This window comes from Suncus etruscus, chromosome X, assembly GCF_024139225.1.
Source record: "Suncus etruscus isolate mSunEtr1 chromosome X, mSunEtr1.pri.cur, whole genome shotgun sequence".
Classification (NCBI taxonomy): Eukaryota; Metazoa; Chordata; class Mammalia; order Eulipotyphla; family Soricidae; genus Suncus; species Suncus etruscus.
Genome location: NC_064868.1, coordinates 29,708,438 through 29,726,383, shown reverse-complemented (window position 1 = coordinate 29,726,383; position 17,946 = coordinate 29,708,438). Strand labels below are relative to the sequence as shown.

Here is a 17,946-nt window from a genome sequence, read left to right as displayed (position 1 = left end):
TGAGCAAATGGCCAGGAGTAACCCCTGAGCATCACTGGGTGTCGCCCCAAAAAGAAAAAAAAAGCTCTCCCTATGCTTATGTTAATTGCAGTTCTGTTTACAATAGCCAGAATCTGGACACAACCCAGATGTCTGACAAGAGATGAGTGGCAAACTAAACTGTGGTACATATACACAATGGAGTACTATGCAGCCCTCAGAAAAATGACTTCATGAAATTTTCCTATACATAGATTGATATGGAAACTATTATGCTGAATAAATGAGTCAGAGGGAGAGAGATGGATACAGAATAGTCTCATTCATCTGTGGGCTTTAAGAAAAAACAGTATGTTAATAATACCCAGAGACAATAGAAATGAGGGCTGGAAGGACCGGCTCACTATATAAAGCTTATCACAAAGAGTGCTGAGTGCACTTAGAGAAATAACTACAATAACGACTATCATGACAGTGTAGTAAGTGAGAGAAATAGAATGTCTCAAATTCAGGCAGGGAGGGGTAGAGGAGGCTAGAGATATGGACAACCAGAAACAAGTTTGGAATCATGCTGCTTAAATACAAATATTATTAAAAAATAAAATGTTTTCCTAATGTTTCTCAAAAATAAAATGAGGGTAAATAAATACTAACCTAATTTGCTATGAAATCTAAAGTTAAAATAAGTGGACATTAAGTGGCTATGGAGGCAATGCAGATGCTTACTGTGTACTTTGTAGCTTGCATATGTCTGATTGGGTGATCTGGCATCCGGAAGCCTAAATTGGAGTTCTCTGTTGCTGATTTTTCATTCCTCCTTTGATTAATATTACTTTTAAAGACAATTAGGCCTCTGAATTTAACTATCTACAAATACTAATTCCTGTTGTTTGACCCAATAAGTCCCATGGCGACGTTGCTATGCTTTTTCCATTTTATTAATTTTTAGTGTTTAATTCCTTTAAAATTGTATATTGAAATTTTAAGATTTATACTGTTATTAATGTTGTTTTTGTGCACATAATTGCAACATGAAGTGGTGACACTGGGCTTGATATTGTATTTTTGAATCTTCCTGGTCTCCAAACACTGTGTTTCTATGTTCTTTTGTTTTGTTTGTGTGTGACTCTCATGTCATGATGTGTAATGAACCAAGATGGAGATGCGACTGGGCAAGTTGGTAAGGCCAGGATGAAACAGTGTGGTGTCTACTGAAAGTTGGCATCACTTCACCTTGTAGAATGGGCCCTGCTCTTAGAGCCTCGATTCTTTGTATCTCTCAGGCTGCTGTGTGCAGTAAGATATTGACTACAAGAAGAAATAAATCAAATTAGGTGGTAATATAGAAATCTAGAACAAAGATGGTTTCATTTAAAATTGACCAATGAGAATGAGAAAGCTGAGTTATGTTTAGGGGAGGGTTAGATTTTGGATCTGGAGGTTGAGGTTCCAGTGGCATGCTCCCTGTAAGTGTCTGACAGCAAGATTTGGGACTTGGAGAGGCTGTGAATTAAATACATTAGAGTGGTAGTTCTGAACCTGGGAGAGTCAGTTTATCCACTTACTGATTGTTGTAGCAGAAGATTGACAGAACTACGGAGGATAGGTAATATATGCTAACTGACTGAAAGTCAAAGAAAGGGTTCAAAAAATATATATATATATAAGTAAAATTCTAGGTATGATTCTAGCAATGAAAAATTAGCCTTTTATTTGGCATGAAATATCCATCTGCAATAACAAATAGATTATATTATTCTCAAATTATAAGAAAATTTTTCTACTAATCTGATGACTATGGTTTTTCTGCATCGTTGCTCCAACACCAGTCATACTGTTCCCAACTTTGAATGTTTTCTATAATAGGTGTCTCATGTACCCTTTCAAAGATTTTTTTCCCATGCCAATATATTTATGGTGGTTGGCTAGTATTATTTCACACATTGCTATATAACATTTACTCTGGACATCTCTTTATAGGATGGAGGAATATGCCAGAAAAAAGGTAGGCGAACTTAAGGATAACTAGAATATTCTATCAGAGAACCAAGAAGGGTTAAGAGCACAAGGACATAGGATAGACTTGCTAGGAATGATATAAAAGACTACCACCTCTGAAGATCTTGTGGTTGGTGAGGAACGAGCAGGGACAGATCAGAATGCATGTTAAATAACCAGTAGAAATGGTGTGTAGTTAGTAGAAGCTGTTTCTCATAGCAAGTCTATCCTTTTTTGGTTTTTGGTTTCTGGGCCACACTTGGTGATGATCAGGGGTTACTCCTGGGTATGTGCTCAGAAATCACTCCTGGCTTTGGGGACCATATAGGACACCGGGATTCGAACCATGTCCATCCTGCATTAGCAGCATGCAAGGCAAATGCCCTACCACTGTTGAATTTAGAGAACTGTAGTATAGCCCCTGAGAAATGTAATGAAAGTAAGTCTACATGCTTGCCACGCCCCACTCCTGCACCATTCAAAGAAATCTCTAAAGCCTCTTTAAATAAAATAAAAGGAATTTGTTTTCCCATGTAAATCATGTAAATCAGCAAAGATCTTTTATGGTAAGATAAATCATCTTGTAAAAAGAAACTTTTTAGCTTATATATTCTTTAATATATATATTGCACTTAATAAGTTTTGCAGGAGTCAAGCACCCTTAGTCTACTGAAACAGGGAAGACAGGTTTATGAGGCAGGGGTTATTATAAACCAGAAGCTGGGTTTATTCAGAATTACCTGAATTCTGAGGTACCCAACCAATGCATGCAAGAAGAGAGATAAACTAGAACGATGATTGATTTCTCCTTTTCCCCCATTCTCTGGTTAGTTTATAATTTTTAAATGAACTGATGTCAGGGGCCAGAGAGGGAGTATAGTGGATAATGTACTTGCTTTGTACACTGTCAACCCAGGTTCAATCTCTTACATCCCATAGGGTACTGTGAGCACCACCAGGAGAGATTCCTGGGTGTGGAGGCAGGAGTAACCTCTGAGCACTGTTGTGTCTGGCCCCCAAACAAAATGAAATAAAACAAAATGTGCTGTTGTTACTTTAAGCCATTTTTGGAACTCGCCTGGTGTCTGTGTCTAAAAAAATTACACCTCTAATAGATGAGATTTGACCTTCCTTTGTAGGAGCTTTTTTGTTAAAATAAAATCTGTATGGGGCCTGAGTGATAGTGCAGTGTTAGGGCATTTGCCTTGCACGTGGCTGACCCAGGACAGACCTGGGTTGATTCCTTGGTGTCCCATATAGTCCCCTGAACCAGGAGCAATTTCTGAGTGCATAGCCAGAAGTAACCCCTGAGCGTCATCGGGTGTGGCCCCAAAACCAAAAAAAAAAAAACTTTAGGAACCAGAATGAAAAATCACACTGCTGTCTCTCTGAGCTTTGACTCTTGACAGAAGCCATTGGTAGTTATGAGGATTGTTTTATGCTACAGCAAAGCTAAAGAAGAGCTACCATCTTCCTAGCACAGGCTTGATAAAAGCTAAAGTTCTTACATTTCAATTTTCCTTTTCAAATTTTATATGAAGATTCTTATATTTTTACTTTCATTGTTAGATCATTCTGCTACAATTAGATTGATTATAATCATTACTTTTTTCCAAACCTGTGGATATAATCAATTTAATGCAACAGAGAGGTAGTGAATGCTTAATGTGATTTTCAAATAGTCAGGACTTAAGAACTGAATAACCCTCATGAAGTTCAGAATTTAATAAAATTCATTAAAAATAAACTAATTAACCAGTGTAATGTTATCTGGGGACAGAGGTGAATCATTCAGCATTAAGAACCGGTGAGATTTTGACCGGAGTAACTGAAGGCAGAATACAGTTTTCCTGAGGAAATGATGAGCTTTTCAGACTGAGGGAGTAGTTAACAGTAAAGTGCCATATACTAGAATTAGGAAAATAGGAGTTTAGTTGCAATCAAGTGAAAATCTTAAAAAGTGAAAATTTTCATTTAAAATGAGTGTTTTAAGTGATTTACACATCATACACTAAGGAGCATGGGTTGTAATTTATGAGTTTTTTTTTTTGAGGAGATTGAGGAAAAGAACTGTAGACAGGCAGCTAAAGCCATGGAGATTGTTAGTGGAATAGTAGATATGTTGATCATTGAAAGATAGCTAAGTTCTAAACAAAGGCAATCTTGATCAGAAGAGAAGAGGTGGTGAAATTGGAAAGTCATTGAATGATTGAGTTCAGGGAGAAGGAAAAGGAAGATCTGGGTGATAAGAAATGTTATACCTGGAAACAGGAAGATAATGCGAAAACAATACAATAGTGCTCACAGGAAAAAAGTAGTAGTTGGCTAATGTCAGTAAATAAAAAACTGTGTAGAAGACATTCTGGTCTATTTGCCCAAAAGCATTCAAGTGAAAATTTTCTGTATTTATTTTATGTATTCATTTTCCAAAAGGAATTTGAAAAAAAAAGCATACCAATAGATTACTGCAATATAAATAGTAAATCACCATAGTAGGGATTAGCATAGTTAATATCAATTGAACTTCAATTAATCTGAGCTTTCCCTGCAGCCAGATGAAATATATTTCTCTCTTAATGATACATAAAAGTAGCATGTTTCTTATTAACACTGTATCTTACCTTACTCTAAAAGAACACAAAAAGAAATGATCAATGTATACTGCTAGTCTAGGTTTGTGCTTCTAACTAAATATTATACTCGCTGTTGGCATAGCATCATTAGCAATATTTTTATAACATTGACCAGTGGAAATTTATGTATGTTCCTAGTGGCCTTTAATAGTTCTGGAAAGCTTAAAATTAAAGAAAAAAGAAATAATGGCAATTTTCCAAGGATAAAACTCATAGTTTCTCATGATGTGTTCTGTAGAATACCTGTAAGATATTCCAAGAAAAATGTTTCCAAGGAAATAGAAGCCTTAAAATCCTTTGTATTGGAAAATCATATCTAGTTGTCATATGTACTGAGGCATCTTAGAAGTAAAGAAATACAATTCTCCTTGTTTAACCCAATGTTGTATATACATATTTCACCTCAGCCCACGTTTAATGTTGGCGAGAACACAATTTGGTAAGAAATTGAGATCTGTACTAAATTTTGAAAGCTAGACAATAAGATAGCACAGACAACTTTCAACTATAGGTAAGATTCCTAGGCATTGTCTTTTGGAGAGTATCCGAGAAAGCAGTGATGTCTTTAGTTGGCTTTTTTGCAGAAGAAAACTGGATTACTCTCATAAAAGCAACATTTGATTTGTCAAGGCAGTAAAGTCCTATAGAGTCAAAGAACACAATATTATGGTTTAGAAAATGCCAGGGTAGATAATAAATCCTCTCCTGTGACCAGAGAAAATTTATTGTGCTCTTTTATGATATTCTACGTAGTATACTGACTTTTCAATCAAACTACCAACCAAATTTTCTACCAACAACTTAATAAAAATTAACTTACTATATGTTTGTCTTAATTGGTTACAAAATTTTGTCTTTGTGGGACTTTTCCATAGTGGATCCCTAACACATGGCTCTGTACATGTATTCCAGTCCTTTGAGCTATCTCCATCCCCTTATTAACATTTTGGAGACTTCCTCCCAAATATAAGAAACATTGCTCCTGTTACAGCTACTATTGAAAAAAACTCAAGTCTTTCTTTCTCTAGACCATGATTCTAAAACTATATTGGAGGTTACTTTGTCACAAGTGACACAAGTGAAAATATTTTTCCTTCTTTATCTTATAACAAGAGTACAGGGTAAAGAATTTATCTCAACAGTAGATAAAGGTATAAAATTTAAAAATATGCAATTAGCCTGTGTAATGTTTAGGAAAGCTGATTCCTTTTCTGATATTGAAATATTTGGATAAATGATCACTCTTATCAGTGGCTTAGCAATTATCAGGTACTTAGAAAACTTCAGTTTACAAAGCTCAGAGCTGATAGAAACTTAAAAAGGCAGAATTTATGTTTGGATGACTGAGTTGGATGAAAAATGATGCATTAGGGTGGATATGGTCCTAAGAAGAGGAGACCAAGAGCCATATATAGTCCTTGCATATAATAATGCAAATGCCCAATTACTAATGACTTTCTGTATCTCTGAATATGAGGTTACCTTAAGGTGTCAATCTGTTCAATGCAGGTTTTAAGTAAATCATATGACCTTTTCCCTACAATTTTCAAGTGTTTCAAAGATAGAAATAACCTGTATTTTGGACAGAGTAGCTTATAGCTCAAAGGGCTAGACCACGTAGTTCCCCCAAGCCATGTTCACTATGACCACCCAAAATAAACCATGTTTTCTTTAGCCATAGCAGATAAGATAATTGTTATTCAATTAATGTAACAATTGTCACTATAGTAAAGCTTTACAATATCTCACACACTAGTAGGAAATTTCTGAGTATATAAATAAATGTGTATTGAGTAAATGAGTGGATGAATGCTCTGATTTTTTTCTTTTCCCTGATGGATTTAGAGGGTCTCTTGAATTAACCTAGACTTGAGTGTTTTCCAGGGCTTGCTTTTCGACTCCTTTTATAATTTATCATCTGAAAATATTGAGTAGTATTTATAGAGATAATTATGGAGGCATTTACACATCATTTTTCTTTTGTGTGCATAGGTTAAACTTGATTTTTCCATAGTGGGAAAGGGCATTTAAAATTTATTGGCTTATGAGGAAATATATTCTGTGACTTGAGGAGTTATTTTTAATATAGAACTTATTTTCTGTGAGAGATTTGTTGAGATATAATTCACACACTGTACAATTCACCCAATTAAAGTATATAATTCACAGGCTATTCGTATATTTATAGAATTGTGCAATCATCAGCATCCAAGTTTAGTATCATTTTCTCATCCCAGATAGAACCTCCATTTGTCCCGTAATCATCCTACCCTAGAGGAACACTAATGTTTTCTGAAGATTTTCTTTTTTCTGGACATTTCGAATAAATGAGATCGTACCATATATGGTCTTTTGCAGCTCTCTCATGTTGCATATTTTAAAGAGACATTTATCTTTTATATTCCTGAATACCTTTTTAGTATATAAATAAACCCATAGTTAAGGAATCTTTTTAGATTGTTTCCACTTGTGATCATTTATGTATACATACTGGGACTTATTTTAAAGAAACAATTCTGTGCTTTCTGTCACTGTAATTGAAGAGGCTGTGGAATCAGATATAGCAAGAAAATGCAGTGGTACATGCTGAGAAGTGAATAATAGGCCATCTTGATAAATTTACTGGAGAATTTAAGGCTGAGTCTAACTACTCATAAGAGACTCAAACAGGGATATATGGAGCTTAAAATTATGATTCTCTTGGAGACTGCTATGGTTTTTTGCTGACCATAGACAATAAAAGTTTGATATTTTACTGTATTTGTCTTCAAATTGAAATATATTTTTCCCAATACTACCATTTCTGAGGACTAGCCTTCTCCCCTCAAACACCTCCCGAGGGCTAGTTTGCCTTTTGAATGGTGACTAGCTATGGACATTTTTGTCTGTGGTTTTGCTATTTTCCCTTCCAAATTTAACAGGATTTTAAAATGTATTCTTCTGTTGAAATTTGATTAATATGTTTATTCTGTAAAATGGAATTTGAAAAAAAAAAGGATGTACTTGAAGACGAGGAAACTAAAACCAACTAACAGTTCCAGGTTTGTTCCTGGAAACTCAAGCATATCAAGTGCTTTTTCTAAAACTACCGTCATCGTGACGTGGTTGAAACATTTGACGAGAGGAGTAATCTATGGACATAATATGATCTTTGTCACATCCTAAGGAAGTTTTATTCTAGTGATGATGTTAGCTTAGTGATTTCATTTTGCCCGTGGGCTTAGCTGTAATAAACTTTAGTACCGCAATATTGTGGCTAGCACATTAGTATATGTAAAAGGTCAAGTTTTGAATGATTAATCCGTTTTAAAGCACTATATATACATGGAGTTACTGCCAAACTTTATCATTGTTAGCAATTTTTTTCAGTTACACCCAGCAGAGTTCAGGGGTTACTCCTGGCTCTGCACTAAGCAATTGCTCCTGGCATGGCCCAGGGACCATATGGGATGCCAGGAATCGAACCAGAGTTCGTCTGGGGTTGGACGCGTACAAAGCAAATTCCCTGCTGCTGTACTTTTAGCAAATTTCAGCTCATTTGTTTCTTTTGTGTATGGGAAGTTTTCACATATCCCAGTTTCCAAATCTAAAACCAGAGTATTGAGAGAAGTAATAGCAATACACATTCTCAGTGGACTAAATATGGTTTAGAGAGCTTAGAATATAGATCATAACTGACTCTTTAATTCTCCTGTTTAATTGGTGCTTACATCCATTGTCTAGCATCAGAAAATGGCAGTACTTACTCTAGATTCAGGTTTTATTATAACTTCAATAGCAATTCTAATTCTCTGCTCACCTACTAAGGATAGAAGACACCAAAAAGCTAATTAGTATCAGAATTTTTTTCTTCCTTTAATATCTTGATGGGGGGAGGGCTGCCCTCTATGTGTTTCTGAAAATCAACCTAGTGTCAAGGGTGTGACCTCAATACCTCATTTAAAATGATGATATGGGCCTGGAGAGATAGCATGGAGGTAAGTCATTTGCCTTGCATGCAGAAAGATGGTGGTTTGAATCCTAGCATCCCATATGGTCCCCCGAGCCCACCAGGAGCGATTTCTGAGCAGAGAGTCAGGAGTAACCCCTGAGCACTGCCGGGTGTGACCCAAAAACAAAAACAAGAAAAAATTGAAGATAGTTTCTTTATCCAGTCATCTATTCTTAGGACAAAGGTGGTTTACAAATTTTGGCTATTGAGGATAATGCTGCAGAAAAAATATTTTTTTATTTTGTTTTTGGGCCCTTGGGGCATATTCCAATTGGTGTTGTTGGCTCAAATGGAAGCTCACTTCCTAGATATTTTATAGAAATATCATTATTATTTTCCAGTAAGGCTGTCCTAGTGTCCACCAGCAGTGAAAATGAGAGTTTCTTTCTCTCCACATCCACACCATCACTGTTTGTTCTTTTTGATGTGTTTCAGTCTCTGGTGTGAGATGATGTTATCGTTGTTTTGATTTGCACCTCCCTGATGATTAGTGATGGAGAGCAGTTTTTTTTGTTTTGTTTTGTTTTGTTTTGTTTTGTTTTTGGGCCACACCCGGCAGTGCTCAGGGGTTACTCCTGGCTGTGCTATCTCTCTGGGCCCTTGTTTTTGTTTTTTTGTTTTTAAATTTATTTAAACACCTTAATTACATACATGATTGTGTTTGGGTTTCAGTCATGTAAAGAACACCACCCATCACCAGTGCAACATTCCCATCACCAATGTCCCAAGTCTCCCTCCTCCCCACCCGACCCCCGCCTGTACTCTAGACAGGCTCTCCATTTTCCTCATACATTCTCGTTATTAGGACAGTTCAAAATGTAGTTATTTCCCTAACTAAACTCATCACTATTTGTGGTGAGCTTCCTGAGGTGAGCTGGAACTTCCAGCTCTTTTCTCTTTTGTGTCTGAAAATTATTATTACAAGGGTGTCTTTCATTTTTCTTAAAACGATGGAGAGCAGTTTTACATGAGTCTTTTGGCCTTCTTTGAGGAAGATTCTATTCAACTCTTCTTCCCATTTTTAATGTGGTTGGACATTTTCCTTATAAAATTCTACCGGTACCTTATATATTTTTGGTATGCTACATGTACACAATTGGAATACTACTCAGCCTTAAGAAAAGATAGTCATGCCATTAAGTATCATGCTGAGTGAAGTTAACCAGAAGGAGAGAGACTGACACAGAATGATCTCTCTCAGGTGCAGGATATAAAGAAATTTAATGATGGAATAATGACTCCCCAAAGACAATGGAAACAAGGCCCTTGAGGTGGCTGGACGATAGAACTGGGGACCTGGGGTGATAGAAAGTGTTCAACTAGGAAGAGGAGATGGTGAAGTGTTAGGTGTGAAACCTTGTCATCAACAATATTGTAAACCACATCAAAATTTTTTATTAAAATAGGAGCACACTGGGAGGAAGGAAGTGGACAGTGGTGAAGGGATTGGTGTTGAAACATTGTATGCCTGAAACCCAATCATGAATAACTTTGTCATTTCATGGTGACTATATAAATGAAGATACGTAGCAGTGGCGTATTATTATAAACTCTAGTGGGAAAGGAGTTGTAATAAATGTGTATATGTTAAGAAACCAGAAATTGGTAGTGAGGAGTCCTGCAGTTTTAGTGTTCTTCTAAAGTCCTAACTGTTTGTATATTTAAATTCCCAAATCTGAGCTCGTTCTTATTTAACAGTGGTCATTGCCAAAGCACAATATGATCTGTTTCTATCTAGTTTAGGAGTATTTCCTTCAAAATATTTAAAGGATAGTTTTAAATATTTTTATTATAATGAAAGACTGCAATTTCCAATTTTTAGGCTAAATTGTGCAGAATTTCTTTCTAGATACTGCTAATTTGTTAGATTTATAGCTTCTTTAATAACTATATTATTTACCTACTTCTAATACTATATAGTGGTAAAGCATGATTTCTCTGGGCCTATTCTTTATAGAAACAAATATTTGGGGTTGGAGTTTTTCCAGTGTTATGAAATAGACCTTGCATATGATCATATTTGGTATGAATTTTAATAATACTACTGTCAGAAGATATTGATCACTGCATAGAGACCCGCAGTTGTGTATTTTAACATTATAAATGTCTACAATTAAACAAAGGGGGGTTCTATTAAAGGAGTTTGCAACTTCTATGACCTCTGTAAATGAATAAAAATGGCAAAAATTTGTTGTATAATATATAATTGTATAATAATACATGTTTTCAGTAGGTAGGAGTATTCTCTCTTGTATGGTTAAAAATTAACAAATTTGTATAGGACAACAATGTTGCTATACTCAACATAAAGTGATATATTTACACTGTTGTAAAATGAAGACTTAAAAATTTGTAGAGATAAGACATTGATAATGGGTGGGAAACTTCTTTATGATTACTGGCTGAAGGAAGAAATTGTAGCGACAGAAGCCATGTGCCATGAATTTGAATTAGTGTTCTTTAGGAAACTATCAGAGAAATATAATTTACAAGATAATCAAGAATGTAAATAGGTTTTCTGTGAAGTCATTGTCTAATCACTGACATATTCTTATCTGTATTGAAGTAATACCATAAATATATTCTAACAGAATTGGTTTTAGATATATAGATATACTATAAAGAAAATAAAAATACAGGTAACTGAAAATTGACAGCAAACTATTAAAATGGTTAAATTGTATACTTTTGATTAAGGTTTAAAACAACTCTACAGGGATCAGAGGTAAGTTGATTTTTTAAAAGAAATGATCTCTGGTACATGCTATATCAATACCATCTTCTAAAGAACTCTGACAATAATATATTTAAAACATGTATGCCAGTACTATTTTTTTTTTTGGTTTTTGGTTTTTGGGCCACACCCGGTGGCACTCTGCGGTTACTCCTGGCTTTCTGCTCAGAAATAGCTCCTGGCGGGCACGGGGGACCTTTTGGGACGCTGGGATGCGAACCAATCACCATAGCTCCTGGCATGTCTGCTTGCAAGGCAAACACCGCTGTGCTATCTCTCCAGCCCCAGTACTATTTTAAGTCTAAGAAAAGTGCTTCATTTCCAAACCCCTAACATTGCTCTGTCAGTATGATCATGCTTATTAGGAAATGTTTAGTTCAATAAAGTTTCCTGATAATCTTCATGAAAATCTATTAATACTTTCAAAAGAGAATTTTGGCTTCAATCAACTATTTGGTTGTTTTTTAGCCAAGATAACGCTTTTGAGCTATTTCTGAATATTGGAACCTTTGCCATGACAGTTTGTCCTATCTCAGAACTTCAGGAAGAAAATCTAGTCCCTCAAAATCATTTGTTATTGAGCTTACTGGAAGGTTCAAATGTGTCACATATTTGCTTAAGAAAAAGTTTGGTTCATTTAATCATATCCTAGTGAATTTTGGTTTGAATGTATATTGTGGGACACTTGATCTATAAAATCAAGAATGTCTGGGTATGATTCTAATTATGAAATCATAAACCCTTGTTTTAAGTTTTGTTGCTCTGTCCACTCTATCATTTATCTGGTGGAAGATAAAATATGGAGTGAACATGAAAAAAACTTAGCTTGGCTTTATGATAAGATGAATCTTTCTGTGAGGAATGAGAAAGCAAATGGGTATAACTGAACACTTTGTGGACTTTCAACTCCTTCTGTAATAATAGGAATTTAAAATCTTTTCACAAGACAAGAGCCTCATAAAAATTCCTGGAGAGACACATATCCACACTGATACTCTGATACTGTAAAGGAAAATGAAGAACAATTTGGACAGTTTCCTTCAGCTGTGGACCTAATACAGAGACTTGAGAAGAAAAGCATCATGGTCTTGAAATAAAGACCTGGACATTTCTGTTTGCTGCCATGATGAAATTCTTGACCATTGTTATCAAGTAGGAGCTGAAGACTGCCGAGATTCAACTCTGGACGGCCTTCAAATAGCATATAGAAGCTACCACTTGATCAAGAGAGTTCAAAAAGGTCGAAGAACAAAACACACACCACTGCTTCTTTCAAAAGCCAATAGATGAACAAAAGAATGTAGCTCCTCCCAGTTGATATAAAAGTAGATATAAAAAAGGTGAACAAACGAATGTAACTCTTACCAGTTGATATAAAAATAGATGAAAGCAAAATGATACAACAAAGATTGTAAATAAGGTTAGTTTTCTTTCTTTGAACACCCTAAGGAAATTAGGCAAATAACAAATGGATCTTAAAAAATAATAACTTTTGGAAACAAAAACTATCATCATTAAAATAAAAAACTTAACAAGAAAAAATTTTAACTGGATCTTATCAAGGGAATAAAAATGTTAATTCTTAAGACTTTATTATATATCACAGCACAATGAAAAGATATGGAAGATTGGTTATGAGTCTCAATATATAACTAGTGAGAGTTTGTTTTTTAATGGGATTGGAGGGAAAATATTAAGAGCTTAGACTATTCCAGAAATGAAGGATTTGAATCTTAAAAGAAATGATCTTCCAAAAGAAATTTCAAACACCTGGGAATGCCTCCCCTCCATAGTAGTAATCATGTCGTTTACAGATTAGCTCCGATTCAAAGGATACTTTCCTGGATTTTACTCAACAATATCAAAACATAAATGTAATGTGTAAACTCAACCAATATGTTTTATAAACAAAGACATTGGACAACTGTATCCAGAAGATCAAGATCCCAAGAAATACCTCCTGTCAGTACATTTTTTAAAAGTAGGAAGTAGATTGTGATTGCTGTTGTACTATCTTGAAGTACATGTCTTATATGTTTTCTAAAACAACATCTGAGATTATCCAGTTTGGCAGAAAGAGAACCGTTGACTAGAATTCCATATAAAAAGTCGTCAGTTTCACTGAAGATTTTTTCCAAGTAAATAACTGCAATGAAAAAAAAAAAAGACAAAACCTTGTGAATATCTGATGTAGCTTGTTTACAGAAACATATTAGCTGTCAGTTAAGTGATTATAAAATTGGACTTAATTCAATGGACAACTGCATTCAGTTAGCTCACACCCAGGGGACTACCATGCCTAAATGAGGGTATACATTATTTTTGATATCTCTTATTATTGTTTTGTCAACTCAAATTGCAGTGAAACAGATTGCAAACACAGCCATTCTTGAAAACTGTTCGCAAACAGGATTTTAATCCATACACACAATAGATTATATTCCTGTAGAGAAAAGTAGCAGACACTGATTTCCTGCATGACTTTATGAAGATTTCTAGAAAGATTGTAATATTAGGTACAGGCTAGTGCTTAAAGAAGAATAGGTTGGACTTTATTTCTGCTTTGAAGCAGAACTCCAGCATTATGGAAGACCTGTCATCCCCTGTGGAGCATTCATTCCAGGTATGGAACAACAGAAAGTATTTCCTAATTGGAAACCTGGTCATGGGACTATCTTACTTTACTCACTAGGCAATGGGAGCACTTTTCTTGCCTGGTCATCACTTGCATCTCATGCCATTGCTCATAGATCTTTATCTCCAACATTTCTGGATAAGAAGTGTTTTTACCTAATGAATTATCACTGTGAACAGCAAAACTCTTTCATCTTATTTTGGTATTTAGCATAATTGGAAGAAGGATAGTAAAGAGCAGACATGCCTCAATTGGGGATTATAGTCTTAGCAACATAACTGGTTTTTATTTTTGGTACCATTGATTTTAGAATACCGTCTGTATTTGATGTCAAAAGAAGGTGAAATAGGAACCAGAGATATTGTACAATGGGTAGATCATTGACTTGTACATCTTTGTTATGATTGCCTAAGCACCACCAGGTGCGGCTCAAAAAAAAAGATAAGAAAGAAAGAAATCCATGCCAATAAGCAATTAAATAAAAAGGCATATTAGACACAAAACACAATTTTGACAATTTAAAGGAGAAAGCAAAATAGTATGAATAGTATATGTTAACATCATTCTGACAAAATCAATAGATTCAAAGAATAAAAATTTAGCAAAAGCAAAACTCATTATGTATATTATACTTATGTGTTTATGTATTTACATGGGAAGATTTAAGGTGACCCTGAACTATGTCACAAAAGGATATATAGATAAATTTCAAAGACTCAGAACCATTCAGATATTCTCTGACTAAAATGTAATTATAAATAGATTAAAAAGTAGATAAACATCTTGAATTATAAAAATTAATCACTGATGGCTATTGCCTTAATAAAATATCACAATATCAGTCAACTGAATTAAACGTACATAAAAATGACAAACAGTTAAAATGGTGTCAAGAAGGAATTTTATAATCATAAATGGTTTATTTTAAAACATGACAAAAAGTATAGTGGAAGTAAAATTAGACTGGACTACAGAAAGCACTTTAATGCTTGCCTGAATGTGAAGATTCTAGAAACTAAATCAGTTGCTTCCCGTTTAACCTGGAAGTTCAGTATCATTCAGACTCAAGTTTAGCAGGGATTTTCATGAAATTTGAAATTTTTATACTAATATAATGGTTAGGTTTGATCAAAGAGCCTGAGTAATCTTAAGGATGAACTGAATCGGACACCACGTTGATTAATGCCACAGTGTACAATTGTTATGGGGACATACAAAATCAAACCAACGGAATAGAATAGAGCTCAGTAATCACTTGTGTTATGGCACAGTATATCGGAGGCACCTTTTGAAATGATGGCCCATCCAATGAAGAAGACCTGTTGAATATATTTTCCATTGGGGGAGCAATAAAATAGAGTCATATGTTCACAGCAAGTACAAAAGATTCTAGGTAAAATAAAATATGAAAAATTATGTTTAAAATATAAATATGATGGGGCCGGAGAGATAGCATGGAGGTAGGGTGTTTGTCTTGCATACAGAAGGATGGTTGTTTGAATCCCGGCATCCCATATGGTCCCCCGAGCCTGCCAGGAGCGATTTCTGAGCAAAGACCCAGGAGTAACCCTTGAGCGCTGCTGGGTGTGACCCAACAACCAAAATAAATAAATAAATAAATAAATAAATAAATAAATAAATAAATAAATAAATAAATAAATAAAATGTAAGTATGAGGAGGAGTTGCTGAAACATAAAAAACAGAATGTATAAAGAACTATATTGAAATGTAATGTTTTTGTTCAAGAAAATGCTATGAAACAAGTTAAAAAATAACATACTTAGATATGAGTAGGGAATTATTGGTTGTGTCCAGATCTAGCAAAGAATAAGCATCTAGATTATATATGAAGTTTCAATTTTTAAATGACAGCCCAGAAGAGATAGTACAGGAGCTAAGGTGCTTTGCCTTGTAAGAAAATGACCCTTGTTTCTTCCCCAACATCACATATAGTCTTCTGAATATCAGTAGGTATAGTCCCCAAATAAAACAAGATGGTCCAGTCAGTAATGGGTAAAGAAAACAAATGGGTAAAATAAATTAAGAGCAGACTAACATATGTGAATTTAACATTATCAGCAATAATGTTATCCCATCAAATTAGTCAAAACTTACAAGTAAGTGTCTGATGAAGATGTGATCAAATGGAAAACCCCATTCACAACTGGTGGGGGATTACATTGGCAGAAAATAATTCAGAGATAAGGACTAAATTGTTATGGATGCTGCCCAAACTGAACAGCTCCACAATAAGATAAATAGGTATACAAAGAGACAGGGAGAAGAAAGTTCAACACATTAGTGTTTGAGGTAGTGAAAAATTCAAACAAACTAAATATACACTGACAGGAGAACCATCCAACAATTAAAATCATAAAATGTTATATATCAGTATGGCTAAATCTCTAGATGGTGATGAAAGCAGAATACAACTCTTATAATTGTATATACATTTGAACACAATTCTAAGGCAAGTAAAATATGATTTTAGGCTTAATCTCATAAATGACCGTTTTGTATACAAAAGTCATTAAGTATCAGCATTTTTATTAAGTTCAAATATCTACTATTTTTGTATCCATTCACACTTGATTGGTGGGTATGGAATTCAGTATGGCATTATTTCCTTGGGTGTGAGGTGGGTTAGTGAGAGAGTTTCCACTTTAATGGCCAAATATTTTTCCTTCAATAAATTTTGGAGGAAATCTGGCAAATGTTAAATTTATTACAGCACTGTGGTGGGAACATGGAACATTTACCATGTTCCTGTACATTTCTCTTGAAAATATTTGATGAGTTTTTAAAGCAAATCGAACTGTTGATAGAGCTATAACTTAAACTCTCACAACATTATAGAGAAATATTTGCAAAGGATTAAATCCTTTGCTGCTCACTTATCTGAATATAGCCCTCATAAGGCTCTTAGTGTAAACAATTGAAAGCATCTCCTCGAACACATTGGGCAGATGTTTCCAATTTTACATTGGCTTTTCTTTTTTTTAAGCATTGTTAAGATCATCGTCATAAAAACCATTCATTAAGTGCCTCTCTTTTGCTTGCTCTTGTGTTGGTGGTGGTCAAATATGTCTTTCTGCTGAGCTATATACAACCTGGTGATGATAGTCAACTTTCTTTGTATTTTCTTTCTACTTTTTTTTTTTAATACAAACAGGAATCTGCAAGCAGAATATGATCGTCTAAAGCAGCAGCATGAACATAAAGGCCTGTCCCCACTGCCATCCCCTCCTGAAATGATGCCCACCTCTCCCCAGAGTCCTCGGGATGCTGAGCTCATTGCTGAGGCCAAGCTACTGCGTCAACACAAAGGCCGCCTGGAAGCCAGGATGCAAATCCTGGAAGACCACAATAAACAGCTGGAGTCACAGTTGAATAGACTCAGACAGCTGCTGGAGCAAGTGAGGCACACATCTCTCTGACATGTGATGTTTATTAAAAAGTCACTTTTCCTTCTTCAGGCTGAAAAAAAACCCAACTGCCAGAGTTCTTTTCTTAGATGTACAGAAAATATCAATTATTTAAGTACTGAGTAGGTGCCTAACAAAGCAATAGATACGAAGGGATCTGAGGAAGCAAACTAGTGCCTTTCTTAGGTTTGTTCAAAGTCAATACTTATGAAATGGATTCTGTTTAATTCATTTGAAATTCATTTGTAAACTATAACACCTAGGCCTGGAGCAATGGTACAGTGCATGAGGCTGTTGCGTTGTAGGCAATCTACCCACCAGATTTAATGCTTGGTACCACATATAGTCCCTCAAGCTTCCTGGAGTGATCATAGAGCTAGGATTGAGCCCTGAGCACCGCCGGGTATGGCCTCAACAAAACAAAACACCCTAAAGATAACTACTAGTTCTTTAAAAGTGTATTTTTTGCTTCTTGAAGCAAAGCTTTCTTTTTTGCTAATTGCTCAATTACTCTTATTTTCTGGTAGTCCTTTGAGGTGTTTCTTCTTTT

General features: G+C 35.0%; 1 protein-coding gene across 5 annotated transcripts in view; it reads left to right on the top strand.

The window, feature by feature from the left end:
* The window catches only part of DMD (dystrophin), a 2,686,579-nt gene that overhangs the window by 2,632,641 nt on the left and 35,992 nt on the right, over positions 1-17,946 (top strand). For all 5 annotated transcript variants that reach the window (XM_049766734.1, XM_049766732.1, XM_049766737.1 and 2 more), the window contains one exon: positions 17,144-17,387. In XM_049766734.1, coding sequence (XP_049622691.1) covers positions 17,144-17,387 — 244 coding nt within the window. The remainder of the gene's footprint in view (positions 1-17,143; positions 17,388-17,946) is intronic.